Here is a 19,960-nt window from a genome sequence, read left to right as displayed (position 1 = left end):
TCTTTCTAAAATTGTCACCCAAGCAGATCTGGTGGTGTGGCATTTATATATATATATATATATATATGATATACATATGGCTTAGGTATATATATATGGCTTAAGCGCACCTTACCTGCCTGTCTGAGGTCCATTTCGATTTCAATTTTGTTTTCACTGTCAAATAGCAAAAAAAATAGTTAAAAGTATATATAAATATACACACACACACATATACACATATACACACACACACACAATCCTCAACCCATGCACTGAGACGTCTCCCCAATGCAAACTTGCGCCCTACCTCAGACCAGGTGTGTGTGTGTGTGTGTTCAGTCGCGAAGTACTTCCACGTTAATCCGAATTGTAAAGGTGGGAGAAGAAGAAGAAGAAGAAGAAGAAGAAGAAGAAGAAAAAGAAGAAGAAGAAAGCCCTGGGTGTGTTGGCACTTTTTCCCCCCTCAACTGCACTTAAATCTCAGCAGCGTGAAGTGGGCACAACACGGGGCAGCCCCGGTGCTGAATAATGAATAACCCGCGTGAGCGGTTCCTCCTCTCCGGCTTCGTTACTCATCCACCGGGGTCTCGGTGGCTCGTAAAACCCGACCGTCGATCCCCGCAGCAGCTCACACTGAAATGCTTCCTATGTGGAGGGGCTTTCTTTTTGTCGTTCTCTCTCTCTCTCCTCCCCCACTCCCCCACTCCACACCTTTTTGCTTTTGTTGCATTGGGTGACGACCCTCTACTTATGCATCAGTGAGTGAGTGAGTAAGTGAGTGAGTGACACGCAATTGATCACTCGCACAATTACTGGAGTCGCCTCATGAAGAGGAAGGGGCGGGTGCAGTGCAGTGCATTGCAATCCCACAGCCTCCGAAATTTATGTCCACAAACACCACCCCCCCCCACCTCTCCCCCTCCGCCACCCACCCACCCACACACACACACACAAAAAAAACACTTTGCAAAGCAAAGCAAACTTTTCCAACTCACTTTAGATTGGGGAGGAGAGGAGATGGGAAGAGAAGGAGGAGCGGCGTCACGGCCACTCCGGATGCTCCTGCGGTTTCCGATCCTTTGCACTTTCCTTTCGTCGGAGGAATAAGTGCCGGAGTCAGAGCCCAACCGTGGGAACCCCCCCATTCCCTCACACAGGCAGCAGCGCCCTCCCTCACCCCCGCCCCTGCCCTGCTCTGCCCCACCAGCAGGTTAACCAACCCTCCCTCCCCTCCCCCCGCGGGTCATGAACCCCACAATTCCCATCTGCCAATACAACAACAAAATATAATAGTAATAATAATAATAATAATAATAATCCTTGCATTTGAAACAGCGCTCTTCACGTCGGGAGGGACGTCCCAAAGCGCTTCACGGAACACACTGTAAAGCGAATTGACTGTATATTTGTGGGCGAACGCGGCAGCCAATTGCGCACAGCGGTGTCCCACAAACAGTCATGGATTGAAAATGACCAATTTTATTATTGTTTTTTGGTTTAGGAGGGATTATTATTAGGGCTCTGTGTGGAGTAAGGAAACTTGCCCAAGGTTTCGCCCTCTGCCTGGAATTGAACTCAGGTCTCTCGCTTGCAAAGCGAGTGCTCTAACCACTGAGCTACAGGACTCCAAATAATACTACTAATAATAATAATACGTTTTCCCAATCTGCCTGTTCAAGTGGACGTTAAATAATAATAATAATAATAATAATCCTTGCATTTGCAATAGTGCCTGATCGCTCCTTCGACTGTATAACGTAATATGACGATCCCATTTGGGCTACTCGGAAAAGAGAAGGGAGTTTCTCCCCCTTCCCGAACTCCTGATAGCAATCCCCCCCCACCCCCACCCACAGGTAAAACTGGTCATTTCATTCACTTCATGGCTGCTTGCAGGATACTGCTGTGCGCAAATTGGTTGATGCATCCGACTACAAAATACACGGACACTGCAGTTTATAGTAAATCCTGTGAAGTGCTTTGAGACGTCCTGCCGATGTGAAAGTAGCTGTATATTAAATAGAAGGATTATTATATTATTATTGATATAAGCAAAAATACAGAAGTCTGCAGCAAAACAATTCTCAATTCATTCACTGGTATGTATAAGGTCATATGTATTTTTATATTTTTTTGTATTTTTGTTTCCTTGTCTCTCCTATCTAAAGACTGTCCCGGATTTAGATCAAGTTTGCCATCCCCTGCTGTTCCATGTATTTTGGGGGAAAAGCAGGAGCACTGATACAATGTCAGATAGACCCAATATTCATAGGGTGTCATGTTGACTGAGTTGATAGCACTCGCGCCTCTGAGTTGGCCCCACGTTGGGACCTTGAGCTTACTCTGACTACAAAATGCATAAAAAGAACAATTTACAATGTATCCTGTAAATTGCTTTAGACATCTTCCTGATTTGAAAAGTGCTACATATAATGCAAGGATTATTTTATTTAGGGACAGCGGTGCTATGAGCCATAAAGTGTCAAGGTCTGCAATTCTGTGTAAATTGTATTAAATGTTATAAACGTAAAAACATGTTTAATTTCTGATTTCTCATTTTGACGGAAAGAAGAACCTCTGGCTAATAGATTAATTTATCAATCAGCAACTAAGAAACAGGCAGTTGTTACACAACTCAAGCAGTGAGGCAGCTGAAAGAGTCTATGGTGTGTGTTTGGATTGTTCTCACAAGATATAAACATAATGAATGGGGTCCAATCTGCTGTTTATTTTGCCCACAGCAACCAGTCGTTTCCTCAGTTACATAAAGCAATTAAATCATAAACCAGATACATGATCATACACTTATCAGATACAGAATTCAAAAGGTCTAAGTAACATTTCACACTACTGATAAGGCAATAGTTTAAAATTGATGATCTAAGATTAAAAAGGCAAACCCCGAATGACCTGGGAACAAAGGATTTTCTCCCAATGTCCTGACCAACAATCCCCCAAATAAAATTGTTCACTCATCCATGGTTGTTTGTGGGACTTTGCTGTACGTAACTGGCTGCACATTTCGGTCAATCCACTTTCCAGTATATGCAGTGAACCGCTTTGAGATGTCTCAACAATGTAATAAGGTGCTACATCAAATGTATGGATTACTTTTTATTATTATTTAGTTATGATCACAATTTATGGTAGCATGATAAACTTGTAGAAATCATAATGACAAACCCAATTTTGGGATGCAAGTTTTGTGCTAAGGTTATTTGGATCAGTGGAAATCTGCAAAAAAAATCTCATTTATTTTTGGTGGCGTCTGCAGAAATCTTGATGGGTTATTACTAAACCTTAAGGGGCAAATTTTTCACTACCTACATTTTCTGATCATTTTTTAACACATGTTCCCAATGCAAACAGTATACGGAAGTCATTAAAACAACCATGACTTACTAGGTTACACTTTTTCTTGTAGTGATCTGTACTACATTTCAGTATTATAATAATCATTGCACCGTCAACAGGTTGCAGGAGTATCTTGAGCAGAGTTTAGTGCATTGCCACAAGTAAAAGGGGGAAATTGAAGGATATGTTAGCCCAAGTTTCATTTACTTGCCAATTCAAGACGAGAACCCTTGGGCTGAAATAAGCAAAGGCTGGAAGAAAAAATCTTTGCACACAAAGCAATCTTTGAGAACTCTGAGATTGAATGCTCAAGATCGATAAGCCAGAAATAAATAGAATTATGTCATTTTGTAAACAGTGGTAGATATTGTATTTTGTGCATTGCTCTGTGCCTTTCAAAAGTTAGTTACCAAAAGAAATCTATTTTAACTGGCATCAATCAGTAGCTGCGAAATCAAAATGGCTGTTTACATTGATTTTAAGTAATGACAGAACATTATCTTGCCGGCAAATTAATAACTGTTAGGTGGTTAATTTAAATATAATAATAATTATCCTTGCATTTGATACAGTGCCTTATCACGTCTTCACAGGATATACTGAAAAAGTGAATTGACTGTATATTTTTGGGGCAAAACATGACAGCCAATTGCGCACACAAGGCAATGTGTATGTGAGCCAATGCAGGATGAACATCAAAGTCTGATATTAATGTAATTTATGTTTTAAGCCTATCTTTGTTTTATTTTATGGTAAATCCCGTGAAGCTCTTTGAGACATCCTTCTGATGTGAAATAATCTTTGTAAATGTTAGGATCAGTATTATTTCAACAGATTTGGAAGAAATGTTGAAAATACGTAGACGAGAATTCATTTTCATACTCATATCTGGAGATTCACTTTACAGTGCATTCTGTGAAGCACATTGAGATGTCCCGAAGACACAATAAAACTTGCTATATCAAATGTGAAGACTATTATTATTATTATTCAATAATATCCTGCTTTAAATTTGTTCGTACTCTTGGGAAGTCAACCAGCTTTATATTCCTGATAGAAGCTGGAGTGAAATAACATTATCTAGTTGTGAAATGAATTGTTTCTCACAGAATAAATAAAGAACTAGAGGTACAAACAATGTGGATGTTTGCTTTGTTCTAGCTTGCTCTTCCTACTTCATATTTGAATATTAAAAGCAGGGGAAATAGGGGAAGATCCCTTCTCATGAAGATCCCCTGTGCAGCGCCTTGGGACGTCCTCCTGACGTGAAAGGCGCTCTATAAATGGAATCTTGTTGTTGTTGTTGTTGTTGTTGAATCACAAGGGTGAATTTAGATTAGGGAGTCATACTGACCATGACATATTTCCTTGGCAAATATCAGCCTGGCTCAGTTGGTTGTACTCTCGCTTCTGAGTCAGAAGGTTATGGGTTCAAGTCCCATGTCTGGACTTTGAACTCACATAGGCTGGCGCTCCAATGCAGTGCTGGGGTGTGTTGAGTTGTTGAGTTAAATTGCAATGTAGTATTTAATAATCCTTGTTACACATTGACCCATGCTTTGTATTTAAGGTAGGTTAAATGGACATTTTAATCACTTCAATTGGCAACAATGCTTTACATTTTAGAAATATCCCAAACAACATACTGAGTTTGAGGCAGAGCGATAAATAATTAAATTGATTATTGCAAAATGCTTACAATATATTTCTAAGAGCATGTTTTCCCAAATCGCTTGTAAGCTTGTAATGCCCAAATGAAGCATAGCATTTTCTAAGTAGTTCCTGAAGACTTCTTTTGTCCTCTATTTCCCTCAAATTAGCATAAAATCTGTATTGATCTACTGGGAGTTCACCAGAGTAGGTACAATTACACCAAATTCTAAAGTATAAAAATAAGGGGCTCAAACTTCCTACTGGATCTTGACATGTTAAGACCCATTTTATCCTAAACTTTAAGTATATGCATAATTATGGAAGATGCTGACTTAAAACAAGTAATTCATTCACCTCGACTGCTCACGTTGGAAGTACGTCACAAAGCGCCTAAACAGGATTTACTTTTTAAAAAAGTGTAGTGACTGCGCATTGTGTCAACACATTTGGTTTTAAGAAAAATCACAAATCAAAATTGAAATTTAAGAAATTGTCCCACAACTGCTGCGCAATATTAAAATATTAAGCCCGAACGGTTGCAGGAGCTAAGACAAGGTGAAATTTTCAGCCCCAAAGGGGTGCAGGCTCTCTTGGAAGAGGGCAACATTTCTGGATGCCAAACAAGGCAGCAGGAAATTAATACATAATAATAATAATCTTTGCATTCGACATAACGCCTCATCAAGTCTGTGAGACGTCTCGAAGCACTTTACAGAAAATATCTGTGAAGTGGAGTGACTGCGGACTTTGCGGGTGCAACTTAATATTAGATGAAATATAACCATTTAGGTCATTAAAATCAAAATGGGACATGTTTCGTTACGAAAATGCACAGAAACCCACAGAACGCGCCAACAACGTTGCCTTTTCCGAACATTCCGAAAGCCATCGCGTGGGGCTGCGCGCGCCGGAGCTCCTGCGAGGCGTCGAAGACGAGAGCAGCCGTGGGGAACTGCATCTCCCGGGATGCCCGGCGATGGCAGAGAGCGGGTGGCTACAAGCAACTACACCTCCCGACAGACCCCGGGGGAGGGGGAGGGATCGCGATGGTTGGCAGTGAGAGAGTGTTGGGAGTGGGGGGGGGGGGGGGGGGGAGGGAAGAGAGACCTGTTGTCGTCATCATCAGCAGCGTCACAAAAGACGAGAGCGGGGTGGGGGAGCGCTGCCCAATCGGAAGAGGCGGTCGCCGTCACGTGGCGGCCGCGCGTTCCGGAGCCGGACGGTTGAAGAAAACAAATTTTTTTTAAAAAAAATACTCGATGTTCGAAACGAGCGGCGCTGGGCTCGGGACGCCATCTTGAAACCCTTCGCAAACAAGGCGCTTAAAGGAAGGAAAGCCGCCGCCGCTCGTCCGACCGCAAGCATGTTGTACTTGGAGGATTACTTGGAGAGTGAGTATCGAGAGCCGGGCAGATATTTGGCAAAATAAGGCGCCGTTTGTTTTTTTTCCTCTCCATATATATAAGGAAGAAAAGATGCGGCGGTTGGGGGGCGGGATTTAAATTTTTTTCTCTCTCTCTCTCTCTGCTCGTTTCCGCCATTGCCCGAATTTGACTGACGCTCGTCGTGTGTTTCCGCCTCTTGGGTAGTTTTTTTTTCTCTCTCTCATCTTTTCTCTCTTCTCGCCACACCAGTGATCGAGCAGCTTCCCATGGATCTCCGCGATAGGTTCACGGAAATGAGGGAGATGGACCTGCAAGTGCAGAGTAGGTGGTGGCGTCGTTGTTGTTGTTGTTGTTGTTTGACGTGCGCGCGCGCGCGCGCAGCACCGCCCGAGACTGCGCCGACAGCGGACGCTTTTTAATCATTTTATTAATTATGGTCATCATCATCATCTTATTGTGTTTTTTTTCCCCACCCCCCGTACTTTCTCTCTTTATTCCCGACCCCACTGCAAGTTATACACTCAGCCGCGAAATGCTCGGTCTTTCTTCGTTCGCTGTTAACTTTTATTTTTGGGCGGTTGTTGCCGTCAAAAAGAAACGTTTGACTCGCTGGATTTGCACTTTTTTTTGAAAAAAAACCCCCAAAAAATTTTATTTGCAGCCGTTCGGGGCTTTTTTTTTTGAAAAAAATAATATGTTTTGAGAGAGGAGAGAGGAGAGGGGTTTGTTCTTGTTGTGTGTGTGTGTGTGTGTGTGCGTTGTCCTGAATTGGTGTGGACACGTCCCGGCACCAAAAGCGTCTTAGCAACGGGTCATAGCAACAGGTCGATTGCACCCACCGAACACCGTGTTGGCTGCTGCTTTTTTTTTTCTTTTTAATCTTCTTTTCTCTCTCTTTGAGAAAGTACTCCGAATGGCTGCAAATAACATTTTGGGTGTTTTTTTTTAATAAAAAAAGTGCGATTGAGCGAGTCGAAAACGTTTCTCTTGAGGGCAGCAACAAAAAGAAAGTACGTTTCTCAAAAAGAGAAGGGAGTTTCTACCCTTGTCCCTGATCGACAGCCCAGATCAAACCGTTCAATCAATCACTTTATGTTTTCTGACATTGCTGCGCGCAACGTTAGCTGCTGTGTCCTCCTACAAATGCGGTGCCAGGAAGAAAGCCACGCGGTGGACCTGCTTGGATGACTTGACAATGTGGGAAGTCACAACAAAATGGATAGTTGCATTTAAAATATGTATAGTAATTCTAAATTCATTGGACTCCAATTGCAGTACTGTACTTAAATGGCAATTGCGCATCTCTGCATATTTTGGATTAAGACTGGGCATGGGTGTCTGTCCTGTGTCATCAGCATGATGGTGATGCAGTTTAAACTTTTCAATAAGTTTCAAAAAGCATATGCCTGTAGCTTTGATATTACATAGCAATTCAAACCTCAGTGAGCTAAATCCGCGTAACTCAATTACTTTGGTGTTCATAAGGTTTGACGTTAATTAGTCTAATCTGTCTGTTTCCAACATCAATGATAGATCTGTAAACAAATCAAACGAATGCAATATTTTTTGAACATGCAGTGCAACAAACATTTAAACATGTTTAAAAACGTTTTTTTCCCACACAGATGCAATGGACCAGTTAGAACAAAGGGTGAATGAGTTTTTTGTGAATGCAAAAAAGAATAAGCCAGAATGGAGAGATGAACAAATGGAAGCAATTAAAAAGGTGTTTTTATCATGGAACTAAGACCTTGTTGAAAGTTTAATTTATAAACTTGGATTTATTTAATTTTCCAAGATAATGTTGGAAAAACCTGTTTGTTTAATCTGAATAAAATTGTTAGTTTTGCATAGATACAAATTACTTCTGTATAACATTTACAATGTCAATCTAGCTTAATTGAAGGAATGTTAGACTGTTTCCAGCTATCCATATCTCAGAAATTATACATGAGGAGCAAAACAGATTTTCTCCTATATTTGTTTGTATTTATTTAAATTGTAGATAGTGGTTGAAAAATTGAATCTTTATTGCATTATTGAAGTTAAACAGTTGGGCAACATGAAACCTTAGATCATCTAAATGTTTACTTTTGGTAAATTGTGTTTAAGAATAACTTAACAATAAACAAAATAGCCATTGGAAAACTATTTGTTGGTAATTACAGACCAAGTAGTTTGTCTATACTATGTAACATTTCAAAGGAAAAGCAGTGATCTTGCCTTTACTTTGATTGTACTGTATGTTTGTTTATTTTGTTTCCATATTAAATCATTTCATAACTTTCATATAAATCTTTTTATAGGATTATTATAAAGCTTTGGAAGATGCGGATGAAAAAGTCCAGTTAGCCAACCAAATTTATGATTTGGTAAGTAGGTGTAAATGAAATAGAATTAAAGAAAGTAATTAAAATAAAAAAAAATTTTCATTCAGTTTTAATTTGAATTTGTCTTTGGTAAAAATTTTACATGATGATTTTTGGATTCTGTTCTCTCCTGTTTTTTTTTAAAAAATGCCTCTTCTCCTGAAAGTAGTTCCTCATGTTGTGGTGAAGTTCCACAGGTACACATCTAGAAACCAAGTGCATTTAATGTGATTTTCATTTTGTTTACCCTACTTTGCACTTGGGTTCTATACAGTGTTTTGTGCTTGCATTAACAGGTGGATAGACATTTACGAAAGTTGGACCAAGAGCTTGCCAAATTTAAAATGGAGCTTGAAGCAGATAATGCTGGAATTACAGAAATACTGGAAAGAAGTAAGTATATTCATTGAATTGCATAGAATATGCAGCACAGAAACAGGCGGCTCAGCCCAACTGGTTTATGCCGGTGTTTATGCTCCACATGAGCCTCCTCCTACCCTTCCTCAACTAAGCCCATCAGTGTAACCTTCTATTTCTTTCTCCCTCATGTACTTATCTAGCTTCCCCTTAAATGTATCTATGCTATTTGCCTCAACTACTTGTAGCAGGTTCCACATTCCCACCACTCTCTGGGTAAAGAAGTTTCTTCTGACTTCCCTATTTGATTTATTGATGACTATTTTATATTTATGACTATTTTATATTCATGTTTTGCACTTCTATTAATTTTAACAATACAAATTCACATGTAAAAGAGGCAAATTATTTTATACATTTTATATTGCTACTGAATTGCTGGGTTACGTAAATTAATTCTAGAAATAAATGGTTCAGTATTTTCTTTTGAACATTGCATGTAGGTCATGTCAGGGGTATGACCTGTAATATTCTACATTACCAGTAGTTGTCACTAAAAGCCAATGTTAAACTCAGCTATGTTTATATAACTATGGATGACAAAGTTAAGGTAATATTTCAATAGTGAAAGCTTCTTCAATGGAGCTTAGTTTTTAAAACTACTGCATGCAAAATTATATTTTTGCAACTTTATATTGAATAATATTTTTAAACTAAAATTGATTGCCATTTTATGGCTTGCATTTTGCACAGACTAATACTGTAGTCTGATTTTACTGGCTGATAAAACTCGTGACTACATTGGGGCCCGAAGTATTCATCCAAGTGATTGATTCAGGAGCATAGTTAACAAGAAACCTAAGTTCAACTACCTGTTTACCCTCCATTGTAGAAAATGACGTGGAAGCTAAAGTGAGAAATTATAGAATTTAAAAAATAATTAATTAGCATTTTGAATATGGAATAAATGAATAAATGAGTATACATTAGTATACAACAATGCTTGTCAATAATTATGGAAGTACAACAACAATAACAAATTACACTTGTATACACAAATTACACTTGTATACACTTGTATTACACTTGTATAGCGCCCTTCACGTCGGAAATTGCATAGAATATGCAGCACAGAAACAGGCGGGCTGGACAATCGGGTTTTGGACCATCTTAAGCTTTAGTTATAATCATGAGTAAAAAAGTTCATTCTGTTCCCTTTGAGGGCGACTTTTTTTTCATATATGTTTATTGTCAATTCTGTGCAAAGCAAGATCTTGTGACAGTGGAGTATTTTGCCTCAGTTGTGCAAAAATATAAATATTTCCTTTGTCTGTCAGTAGATTAAGAACAAGCATAGACTGTCATGTTCAGTGTTGCAGTTACAGTTAATTGGCTGGAGTGAGTCGCATACACCAAATTGTGATTTAGTTTCATGGGCCATGGTTACACTAGATATATACTGGGTACTTATTTTCTCTGAACCTAGCAATAGCTCTCCTTACATACGCATAGGTGTAGATCATGCATGTGCACTGCCAGAAAAACAAATTACAAAGGAAGGTTCAGCTCTTGTTTTCAGTGAGTGTGCTTATTAATAATCCAGGGACTTTAACGATAATTCAGATGAGAGGTTTCTTATGACAACCTGAAGGTTGTAAAGGTTTTAAATAACAGAAAAATTACAGAACCATATATTGGCTTCTATAAAAGATTTCTTGAATGATTCATCTGATTAGAGGCATAATTAGTTGTTTTTGTCCTATTTTCTCATTTGGGAGTTGTTGCAAAGAACAAATGTTGGTAATTTCGGAGCCATGGTTATAATCAAACTGTTAGGAGATGAGAAGAAAGAAGTAATAACTCATTAGAGAACGATTAGTAACCATACAAATAATGGTAATTTTCTAGCTTTTAATTTTATTAAAGACAATTTAACAACCTCAAATCACCTCTAATTATTCAAATGAGGGTTTATCTAGAAACTGCAAAGAATCAGAATTTACTATGGACCATTCATTATATTTAACTTAAGATGTAAAAATGTAAATGCATAATATGTTTAAGTAGTGTCTGTGAACAGTGAAAACGTTATCCACTGGACACTCCATTATAATTCTAGATTTTTGAGTGGGAATGAGTGTATCATGGACCAAGAAATTTACCTGAGAAAATGCAAGACAAAAATTAATCACTTACTGGATGTGGTAGTGCATGGTTTTCAAAAGATGTATCCAAGTGTTTTGCTTGTGAGAAGAAACAATCTATTGCTACTGCATCTATTCCTCTCATGAGTTAGTCTTTAATAATAATAATACTTGTTGCAACAAATTATACCTATTAAGATAACTTTAAAAAAAAACTACAAGTGGAGATAACATGTGACCCTTTAAAACTTGAATTATTGCCCCAGAAATACATTCTTAGTAATAATATTTTTATTTTTTTAATATATATTTCAATACAGAAAGTGTACTGTTTTGTTCCCTGTATCCTGCATTATTACTTGTCTTGCAAATATTACTTGTATTTCTCTAATAGTTAGCTATGATTTATCTCATTTTCCTCCTTTCTCATGCTCAGTCTTGAAAGTTATAGCTACTAAATGTTTTTGGATCAGAAAAAAAATAAGTTAGTTTTAAGTTAAGTCCAATTATCTGTTGTTGTAAATTGATTTATTCTTGGTTTGAAAACAGAGTATTTAAGACCTAATTTGACTGGTTGCCTGCTCCCTTCATTCAGGGTCTTTGGAGTTGGACAACCCACCTCAGCCAGTTAATAATCATCATGCTCACTCGCATACTCCATTAGAAAGTAAGTGCTTGGAAGTTTATTTTTCACCCTGTCGTGGTATACTTCATGTTGTGTTTTTTTTCTTTGTTGTGGTGGTATACTTCATGTTCAAGTGTGTGGTTAGAATAATAATAATAATCCTTACATTTGTTATAGCGCCTTATCACATCTTCGAGGTGCCTCAAAGCTCTGTTACTGTTTTGCTTAGACGCTCAAATCAAGTTTAATTATTAAGTTACTTTAGCTGAGAGTTCTGTACTGATACTGAGTACCAGAAATTGAAACTTATTGCATTACCTTGCAGTGACATTGTCATGTTAATAAGCACAAAGAAATATCAATTTAAAATTATCATATTTAAACATTCAAATTTGTTCATAGAACCAAGGCTAAATGGCACAAGTTCCTTGACTATAACTCATTTTGGTATTGCAATTACTTTTGAAGATTAAAGATAAATAAAATTGGTTGGATTTTTCTGACAAGCATATACAAGGAAAACTATTTAGTCAAAATACATAGTCAATCCACTTTACATTATCCTGTGAGCACTTTGAGATGTCTCAGCAACATGATAAGGTGCTATATCAAATGTAAGTATTATTTGGATGGCAGCAGTTTGCCCACAAAACACACAGTCACTGCAGTTTACAGTATATCCTGCAAAGCACGTCCCAACCTGAAAGGTATTTGCCAATTGTAAGAATTATTTATGAAAACTTTGTTGATATGGACTATTCTATGATTTTATATATATATATATAGATGAATTATGATACTGAATTTGATGCACTTCAATCTTCCTTGTTATTTATACACTGTCTATTGTATATTGTTCATGGATTAATTTGTTGTATGTTAATTTCAAGCATTCTTTGTTGCTTTATATTACATTCAATTTTATTCAGCCTAGTCGAGAGCTTTTTCATCAGCAATTGTTTCTTCTGCTACTATTCATTTGTTTTTGCAATCCTTTTACAGAACGGAAGTATAACCCATCCTCTCACCATGCCTCAGACCATGTACCTGAGAAGAAATTCAAATCAGAAGCTCTTTTATCTACACTTACATCAGATGCTTCAAAAGAAAATACACCCGGTATTCAGAATTCTGTCTTAAATAAGATTTGTTACAGTATTTGCTAAAGTGCAAACAAATTATGTTATGACGTATAATTAGGCAGATGATGAGATCTGTTAACACTTGCTCATTATCTTTTTCTCTTTCAGGGTGTCGTAACAACAATGTAACGTCTGCTTCGAACAATGTCTACAATGCAAATTCATCACAGCCACTCAGCTCATACAATCTGACCTCGTTATCTCCAGGAGCTGGACCGGGAGCTGTCGCTATAACAATGGCAGCAGCTCAGGCTGTTCAAGCAACTGCACAGGTAGTTTAAATGCTCAAAAACATTCAAAATGTGTTCCTATCCTGCACAAGTTGGAATATATTTTGTCAGATTTGAAAGTTAATATTTGTAACCTTGATTGTCGTGTGGCTCTTCAAGTAGTGAGACATAAAATGTTATTGGACTGTCCTTAACAATTCAGACCTTATCATTTGAGACTAGCATAACTTTCGGGCTTTGGTCCCTGTGAAATTATTATAAAAGCTGGCTCCTATATATTTGGGGTAAACGAGGGGTGTCAATCTATCAATGTGATACCGTGCATTACAGATTAGTAGGACGAGCTAAAGATTCTCCACTTCATGGTTTACTGGCTTCAATTGTGGAAGATTTGAGAAGTGTCCACGTTGGAAGATATGGGTACAATTATAAACGTTCCACTCAAGTGCAATGTTTTCCATCTCCTACCCCCTCCCAACAGTCCCCATTTGTGAGATTGTGAGTACACAAAACTACTTCTAACTGGCAAACTAGTGCCAAGTATAGTCAACCCAATCCTCACCTTTAGGTTTGATTTATTCCAACACCAAACTCACCTCCTACACAATCTGCAGACCATCCACAATTTTGTAGCCCATGTATCTATCCCACACCAGACTCTGTAAACCTATCATCCCATTCTCGCTCAACTCCACTGGCTCCCCTTCCCAGTGGAACAAATCCAAGATTCTAGACGTTACTTTCAAATGCCTGTATGGCCTTGACCCATACGTACCTTTATGATCCTACTATACTGTCTACTCCATGACTCTTGTATCTCAAATGCTTTGAATTGAGTCCCAGAGACTGATTTTTAGGTCTTTGGTATTTTCCAATAGCTTTATACTGCATGTACAAACAAGTTGCATGTAAAAGTTGTCTGAAATTCATCTTTTTACCAACTAATGGTTTTGTGCAAAATGTTTACCTTTTCTTCCAAAGATGAAGGAAGGGCGGAGAACATCTACTATAAAGGCCACTTACGAAGCATTCAAGAATAATGACTTCCAGCTTGCACGCGAATTCTCTATCTCTAGAGAATCGACAGGATATTCATCAACATTAGCCTCTACGCTGACACAGACGTTGTCAACATCAACCACAGATTCACGTAGTGGACGAAAAAACAAGTATGTTTTTTTTTCAATTAAATTGCTCTCTTACAAGGCTGTGTGCTTTATTCAATATTTTAAAATTGAGCATGGTAGAATTTTTTTTTTTGCAATTTGTCTTGTCGATGGTCATCAAGTTATGATGGTTTCTTGCCAAAACCTAGTGTGGCCTAATACAACATCCATTCTTAATTTTGTCTATTGCTATAGTAACATGTCTGTTCTTGTAGTACTACCCTGCTCTCTGTTTCAGAAGTCTGAAACGTATTAAAACAACAGCAGCTCAATAATTGGCTTGCTGTTACCTTGATGTGGCAGCTTTGTATATATCAGAAATTTGTTGTGGTGAGAATGGCAAGATGTGATTGTATTATATGTGATTACAGGAGTGGAGTCCTGTAGCTCAGTGGTTAGAGCACTCGCTTTGCAAGTGAGAGACCTGAGTTCAATTCCAGGCAGGGCGAAACCTTGGGCAAGTTTCCTTACTCCACACAGAGCCTAATAATAATCCCTCCAAAAAACCAAAAACAATAATTAAATTGGTCATTTTTCAATCTACGACTGTTTGTGGGACATTGCTGTGCGCAATTGGCTGCCGCGTTCGCCCACAAATATCCACAGTCAATTCACTTTACAGTGTGTTCTGTGAAGCGCTTTGGGACGTCCTCCCGACGTGAAAAGCGCTATATCAAATGCAAGGATTATTATTATTATTATTATTAGATGTGTATACATGGACTTCACTTTTCCAATTTGTCAATGAAGAAGAAAAGTAATCCTATTTTGATCTTCATTGGTGAAGGGTAATATGGCTACCTCTGGATTTACATATGCCTCTAATTATTTCTTAATCTAATTTCAGAAGGGATTACATAGAAATTCTGTATTGCAGTTAATAAATGTATTTGATCAAATACATATTTTGTCTGGCAATTTATACTTAGATTTCAAATGTATAGTATTTAAAAATCCTTTCAGATTCCAGGTTAAAGTGAGGTAGGGCAGATTATCCATAAAGACTTTTATGGATATAATAATAATAATAATCCTTGCATTTGATATAGCGCTTTTCACGTCTTCTAGACGTCCCAAAGCGCTTCACAGAATATGCTGTAACGTGAATTGACTGTGGGCGAACGCGGCAGCCAATTGCGCACAGCAATGTCCCACAAACAGTCGTAGATTGAAAATGACCAATTTATTATTTTGTTTTTTTGGAGGGATTATAATTAGGCGTGTGGAGTAAGGAAACTTGCCCAAGGTTTCGCCCTCTGCCTGGAATTGAACTTAGGTCTCTCACTTGCAAAACGAGTGCTCTAACCACTGAGCTACAGGACTCCACTGTGTCATGTGGAAGGCAAGACAGAAACTTCCATTTGGAGAGTAGTGGCACCAGTTCGTAAGTCACTATAGTTAGTTAGAATTTTCTCGGCTGTTCTGTTTATTAGAAGTAAATTATGTTAAGAAAATTACTTTGGGGATTGTGTATGCAAAACTTTGACTTAATTTGTTTTATTTAGAACATTTACTTTGACAAATGCATAACTTCCAAACTTTATGGGAGTTACATCCACCTAGTTAAGGTCACAACTGTACTTGACCACAGAAAGTTGAAGACTTCCCTCCTGGTACACTAGCAGTCACCATTAACAGCTTCATCTAGATCATGGATCATTAACACAATGTAGCACTCTGCAGTATAGTGATCCATGTGGCAGTATATTGAAGAGCTGCCAAAACTCAGCTAATGAAAATAGCAGATCAAATGTCAATCAAGGTTGAGATTTGAAACTGAAATCCTGTTAGGAAATGTAGTGCTATGTTACTGAAATTGTCTTACTGCAATGAAGTTTTCATTTATATTTCTAACCTTTAGGTAAAATTGTGTACAATGTCTATGATCTGTACTCTTTCTATATTTTTTGCAGAAGCAACAAGTCTTCAAATCATCAGTCTTCATCATCATCCTCATCATCATCTTCCTCTTCGTCATCGGCAGTAACACAAGAGATTCCTCAGCAGACCCCAGCTCTACCAGAGTCTGATTCTAACAGTCAAGTGGATTGGACGTATGACCCAAATGAACCTCGCTATTGTATCTGCAATCAGGTATGTTTGGGAATAACGAAACCAATGTGAAAAGATTCTGAATAATCAAATGTGTGTAACGAATGTTAAACGGTACATTTAATATTCTAGGTGTTTCATAGAATACAAATTCATGTTGTGGGTTAAAAGGCATTAGCTATAAACTCTCAGAAGGCGGGTAATATAATGGATTGATTTCTAATTTAAAACAGTTCAGCTTTTATTTTGGGATGTATGCATTGTAAAATGTTTGTAGAGATGGTTGCACAGTTTTAGTACGGGACAGAAATAAAAGTATGACATTTATAAATTTGGGGGACTGTGTGGCAAATATAAGACTTATAGAAATGACCAAAAAAATAAGACGGGCTGCCCTGTTGCAGTTATCATACTATTTTAATGGAATGCTGCACAAAACTATTTGTAAGTGAGTAGCTTATATTATGAAACAATTGTATTCTTTGGAAAAGCTTCATCTTCTATGTGATTTAAGGTAGGCATTCCAGCAGTAATTTACATATTTCTTTACAACTAGTGGATTTTGATTTGGAAACTGTTTAATTTAGTTGCTCACAGGATTTGTACTATTGGTGCTCATGGTGCAGGGGCTATTTTCAGGCTGTCACCCTTTTTAAAGTTGTTAACTTGAACTCTGCCACCAATTAAAAGGTATGGTGCTATTTTTCCATTTGTTTGAAAATACACTTAATTTATTTTATTTCCCCATTTCTTTTAGGTATCCTATGGTGAAATGGTCGGTTGTGATAATCAAGATGTAAGTATTCTAGATTTTCTTTGATGTTGCAAACAAATTTGAAGCATGCGAACAAGCTGGAAACAATGTGTGTGAAGCACAATGATACAAAGGATGATAATAGATAATGCACAAAATTTGTTGTGTTGTTCTGGGTGAAATGACCTGACAATTTTCTTCCACAGTGCCCCATTGAGTGGTTCCACTATGGGTGTGTTGGACTAACAGAAGCCCCGAAAGGAAAATGGTACTGCCCACAATGCACAGCAGCAATGAAGAGACGAGGGAGTCGCCACAAATGAAATGAGAAGCAGAGGACTTGATTTGACTGGTGCTTTATCAGAACTTCAAACTAGAATCTAAATATAACATTGAATGAGAGCAACAAACAACTGCAGTACCTGATATCTTTGCAGTATTCTTGTAGATGTTCCTAATTCAGAATGTAAAGCTTGTTGATACAGAAGTTCATTTAATCTTTTTTGTGTAAAACATCAGGTGGCTAACATTACTCCTTTAAACAATTGTAACGAGCNAAAAAAGTCCCAAACTATAGTCTGTTTTAAATATGTGTTACTTTTCCATTTAATTATTACTTCTGTGAAACGTTTCAGCTGGCTGAAGTAAAATGCAATATGGGCAATAAAATCTTGTAGAGCTGGTGTAAACTGGCACATGGTAGTGGTCTGATATATGAGTAAACATTACTATATCATATGAATGCCAGTTTGTGCCATTAGTGTTAAATGTTTATTTGTCTGTTCTGAACCTTTGGTACAGCACATTTGATATAAAGGATGTAAAAATAAAATGATCGGAATGTTTTTGATACTAAATTGGTTCAAAAATATTATGACTTGTATATGTGGAAATATTTTTTTCACTGTTGTATTAGATATTGCATTAGTGTTTAACCAGTAAAAACATAATGATCAGTGCAGTGTGTCCATTTATTTTTAATGCATAATGATGTTGGTAACATTATTTTCACTTACAATACATCCAATACTCTGAGTGTGAGTAGGTAAGCTGTGGAACACCGCCACATGTAGTTATTTGGAATATTCCTTGCATGATGTAACTGTTTGCATAAATGTCCTCCTGCATGTTGATGAACATAATTAAATAGTCCAGACAGATATCATTTTCTCAATAATCTTTTATATGAAGCTCATTTAACTAAAATATGAACAGGCAAATAAATAGACCACTTTGCAATGCCTCTGTATGATGGAAGATATTCAGCTAAACCTTTGTTTTTTTTTAGTAATAGAAGCCAACAATGATTGCCCAATATTGTTCTAAATAGCCTTGGTACTGGAATGTGATATACAGTGTATAGGATACTGGATAAGTGAAACTATCTTGACCTTTACCTTGTGATGAATGCTTTCTCAGTGTTTGCAACTTGATGGAAAACCATAATGAATGTTTTTTGCTGTCAATCTTGCCAATGAATGGAGAAAATATTTGTTTTATATTTGCACAAGTGTGCTTATCCACAATAATGCTATAATCACTGATAATAAACCAGATGTTTCCTTGCTATTGCTATGCAGTGCACACTTAAAAATTAAAAATAAAATTGATTTATTTTTGCAGTAGGTCAAAGTCCAATAATTTGTTTGCTAACAAGCTGCATTATTTTAACCATTAAGCCTTGAAAGAGTCAGCACGGTCTCACATTTATTTCATAATGTGTTCCTTGGCCAAAAGAATAGAAAAAGTATGTAAGTTCTTGCTGGGAAACTGAGGAACTTTCTTTGTAGGCAGTAGTCTGTCTAAAGGGCTCACTCATTATCAAGCGTTCAGTTACCAAACAAGAAACGGCAACCTCCGTTGTTCCTCCTAAACTCGAACTTAAGCCCCTAAAGTTTTTCACTCAATAATAATCCTTGCATTTGATATAGTACTTTTCGCATCTTCTAGATGTCTCAAAGCGCTACACAGAATAAACTAATGTGCATTGACTGTATGTGGGCAAAACGTGGCAGCCAATTGCGCACAGCAGTGTCCCACAAACAGTCGCAGATCGAAGTGACCAATTCTTTTTCTTGAGGGATTATTAGGTGTCTGGAGTATGGAAACTTGCCCAAGGTTTGGCCCTGCGGAGAATTGAACCCAGATCTCTCGCTTGGGAGGTGAGTTAAGTCATTTTCAATGATGTTCAGAAGCAACACATCAACTAGTGGTAACGCAGCCGGAGGGTTTGGCTTGTTTGCCTTCCATTCAATTCCTGCCCGGCTCGCGGCTTGTGCTTGCCAAGGTCCCGGTATCTGGTTGGGTTAGTTACAGGTGATGGTAGCCAACAAGGAGCCAGAAAAGCCAGTGACATTCAAGGGCAGCGTGTCTTTCCCTTTTGCAAGCTGCACGGCATGTCCTCTTGAGAGGTGCCAGGGTTTGACTGGTGGCTGGACCTGGGGCTCCACTCCAAACTGTTTCCAACCCGAATTCAGGGCGGCCCGACCTTCACGGACTTTGTTCGTTGTGCCATCTGACAACCACACAGATCCGAACCTAATAAAACACGATTGCGGCCCAAAACAGACGAACCACCAACAGCAGGTACACCCGGGGCAGAGGCTGTCAATGGGCATCTCTTGACATCTGATATACATGGGGGGTGGTGCTGAGCAGAACAGGAACCCAGGGATTGATTCCAATCTGATGGTGATCATTGGTGAACAGCTGCACAGACAGTAGACAAGAAGCTGCGTGTGACACAG

At 38.1% G+C, this 19,960-nt stretch overlaps 2 protein-coding genes across 7 annotated transcripts in view; one reads left to right on the top strand and one right to left on the bottom strand.

Moving 5' to 3' along the window:
• tspan12 (tetraspanin 12) overlaps positions 1–1,163 on the bottom strand; it is a 29,535-nt gene extending 28,372 nt beyond the window's left edge. The window contains exons 1-2 of one of the 5 annotated variants that reach the window (XM_042335637.1): positions 978–1,163; positions 111–156 (exon numbers count right to left, since the gene is read on the bottom strand). The gene's annotated coding sequence lies outside the window, so the exon portion shown is untranslated. The other 4 variants (XM_042335636.1, XM_007904980.2, XM_007904978.2 and 1 more) reach the window with 4 other exon arrangements.
• Positions 1,164–6,173: 5,010 nt separating this feature from the next.
• On the top strand, positions 6,174–18,040 carry ing3 (inhibitor of growth family, member 3). Of its 2 annotated transcripts, XM_007904976.2 has the most exons (12): positions 6,174–6,380; positions 6,624–6,695; positions 8,000–8,100; positions 8,681–8,746; positions 9,040–9,136; positions 11,840–11,911; positions 12,872–12,988; positions 13,120–13,283; positions 14,223–14,410; positions 16,321–16,501; positions 17,217–17,255; positions 17,420–18,040. In XM_007904976.2, exons 1-12 carry the CDS (start codon positions 6,353–6,355, stop codon positions 17,534–17,536), a joined length of 1,242 nt encoding a protein of 413 aa, XP_007903167.1. In that variant the 5' UTR covers positions 6,174–6,352; the 3' UTR covers positions 17,537–18,040. The 2 variants fall into 2 exon arrangements, with proteins under 2 accessions (XP_007903167.1, XP_007903168.1); XM_007904977.2 differs by lacking the exon at positions 6,624–6,695.
• Positions 18,041–19,960: the final 1,920 nt, after the last annotated feature.

Source organism: Callorhinchus milii, unplaced genomic scaffold (genome assembly GCF_018977255.1).
Source record: "Callorhinchus milii isolate IMCB2004 unplaced genomic scaffold, IMCB_Cmil_1.0 Scaffold5, whole genome shotgun sequence".
Taxonomy (NCBI): domain Eukaryota; kingdom Metazoa; phylum Chordata; class Chondrichthyes; order Chimaeriformes; family Callorhinchidae; genus Callorhinchus; species Callorhinchus milii.
This window is presented reverse-complemented; position numbering and strand designations above follow the sequence as displayed.

Excerpts from the sequence above, each read along its gene's own strand:
- ing3 (XM_007904976.2), top strand. The coding sequence starts at position 6,353 with ATGTTGTACTTGGAGGATTACTTGGAGA. Across the intron at positions 8,101-8,680 it reads AAATGGAAGCAATTAAAAAG|GATTATTATAAAGCTTTGGA; the intron begins GTGTTTTTATCA and ends ATCTTTTTATAG. Across the intron at positions 17,256-17,419 it reads TCGGTTGTGATAATCAAGAT|TGCCCCATTGAGTGGTTCCA; the intron begins GTAAGTATTCTA and ends TTTCTTCCACAG.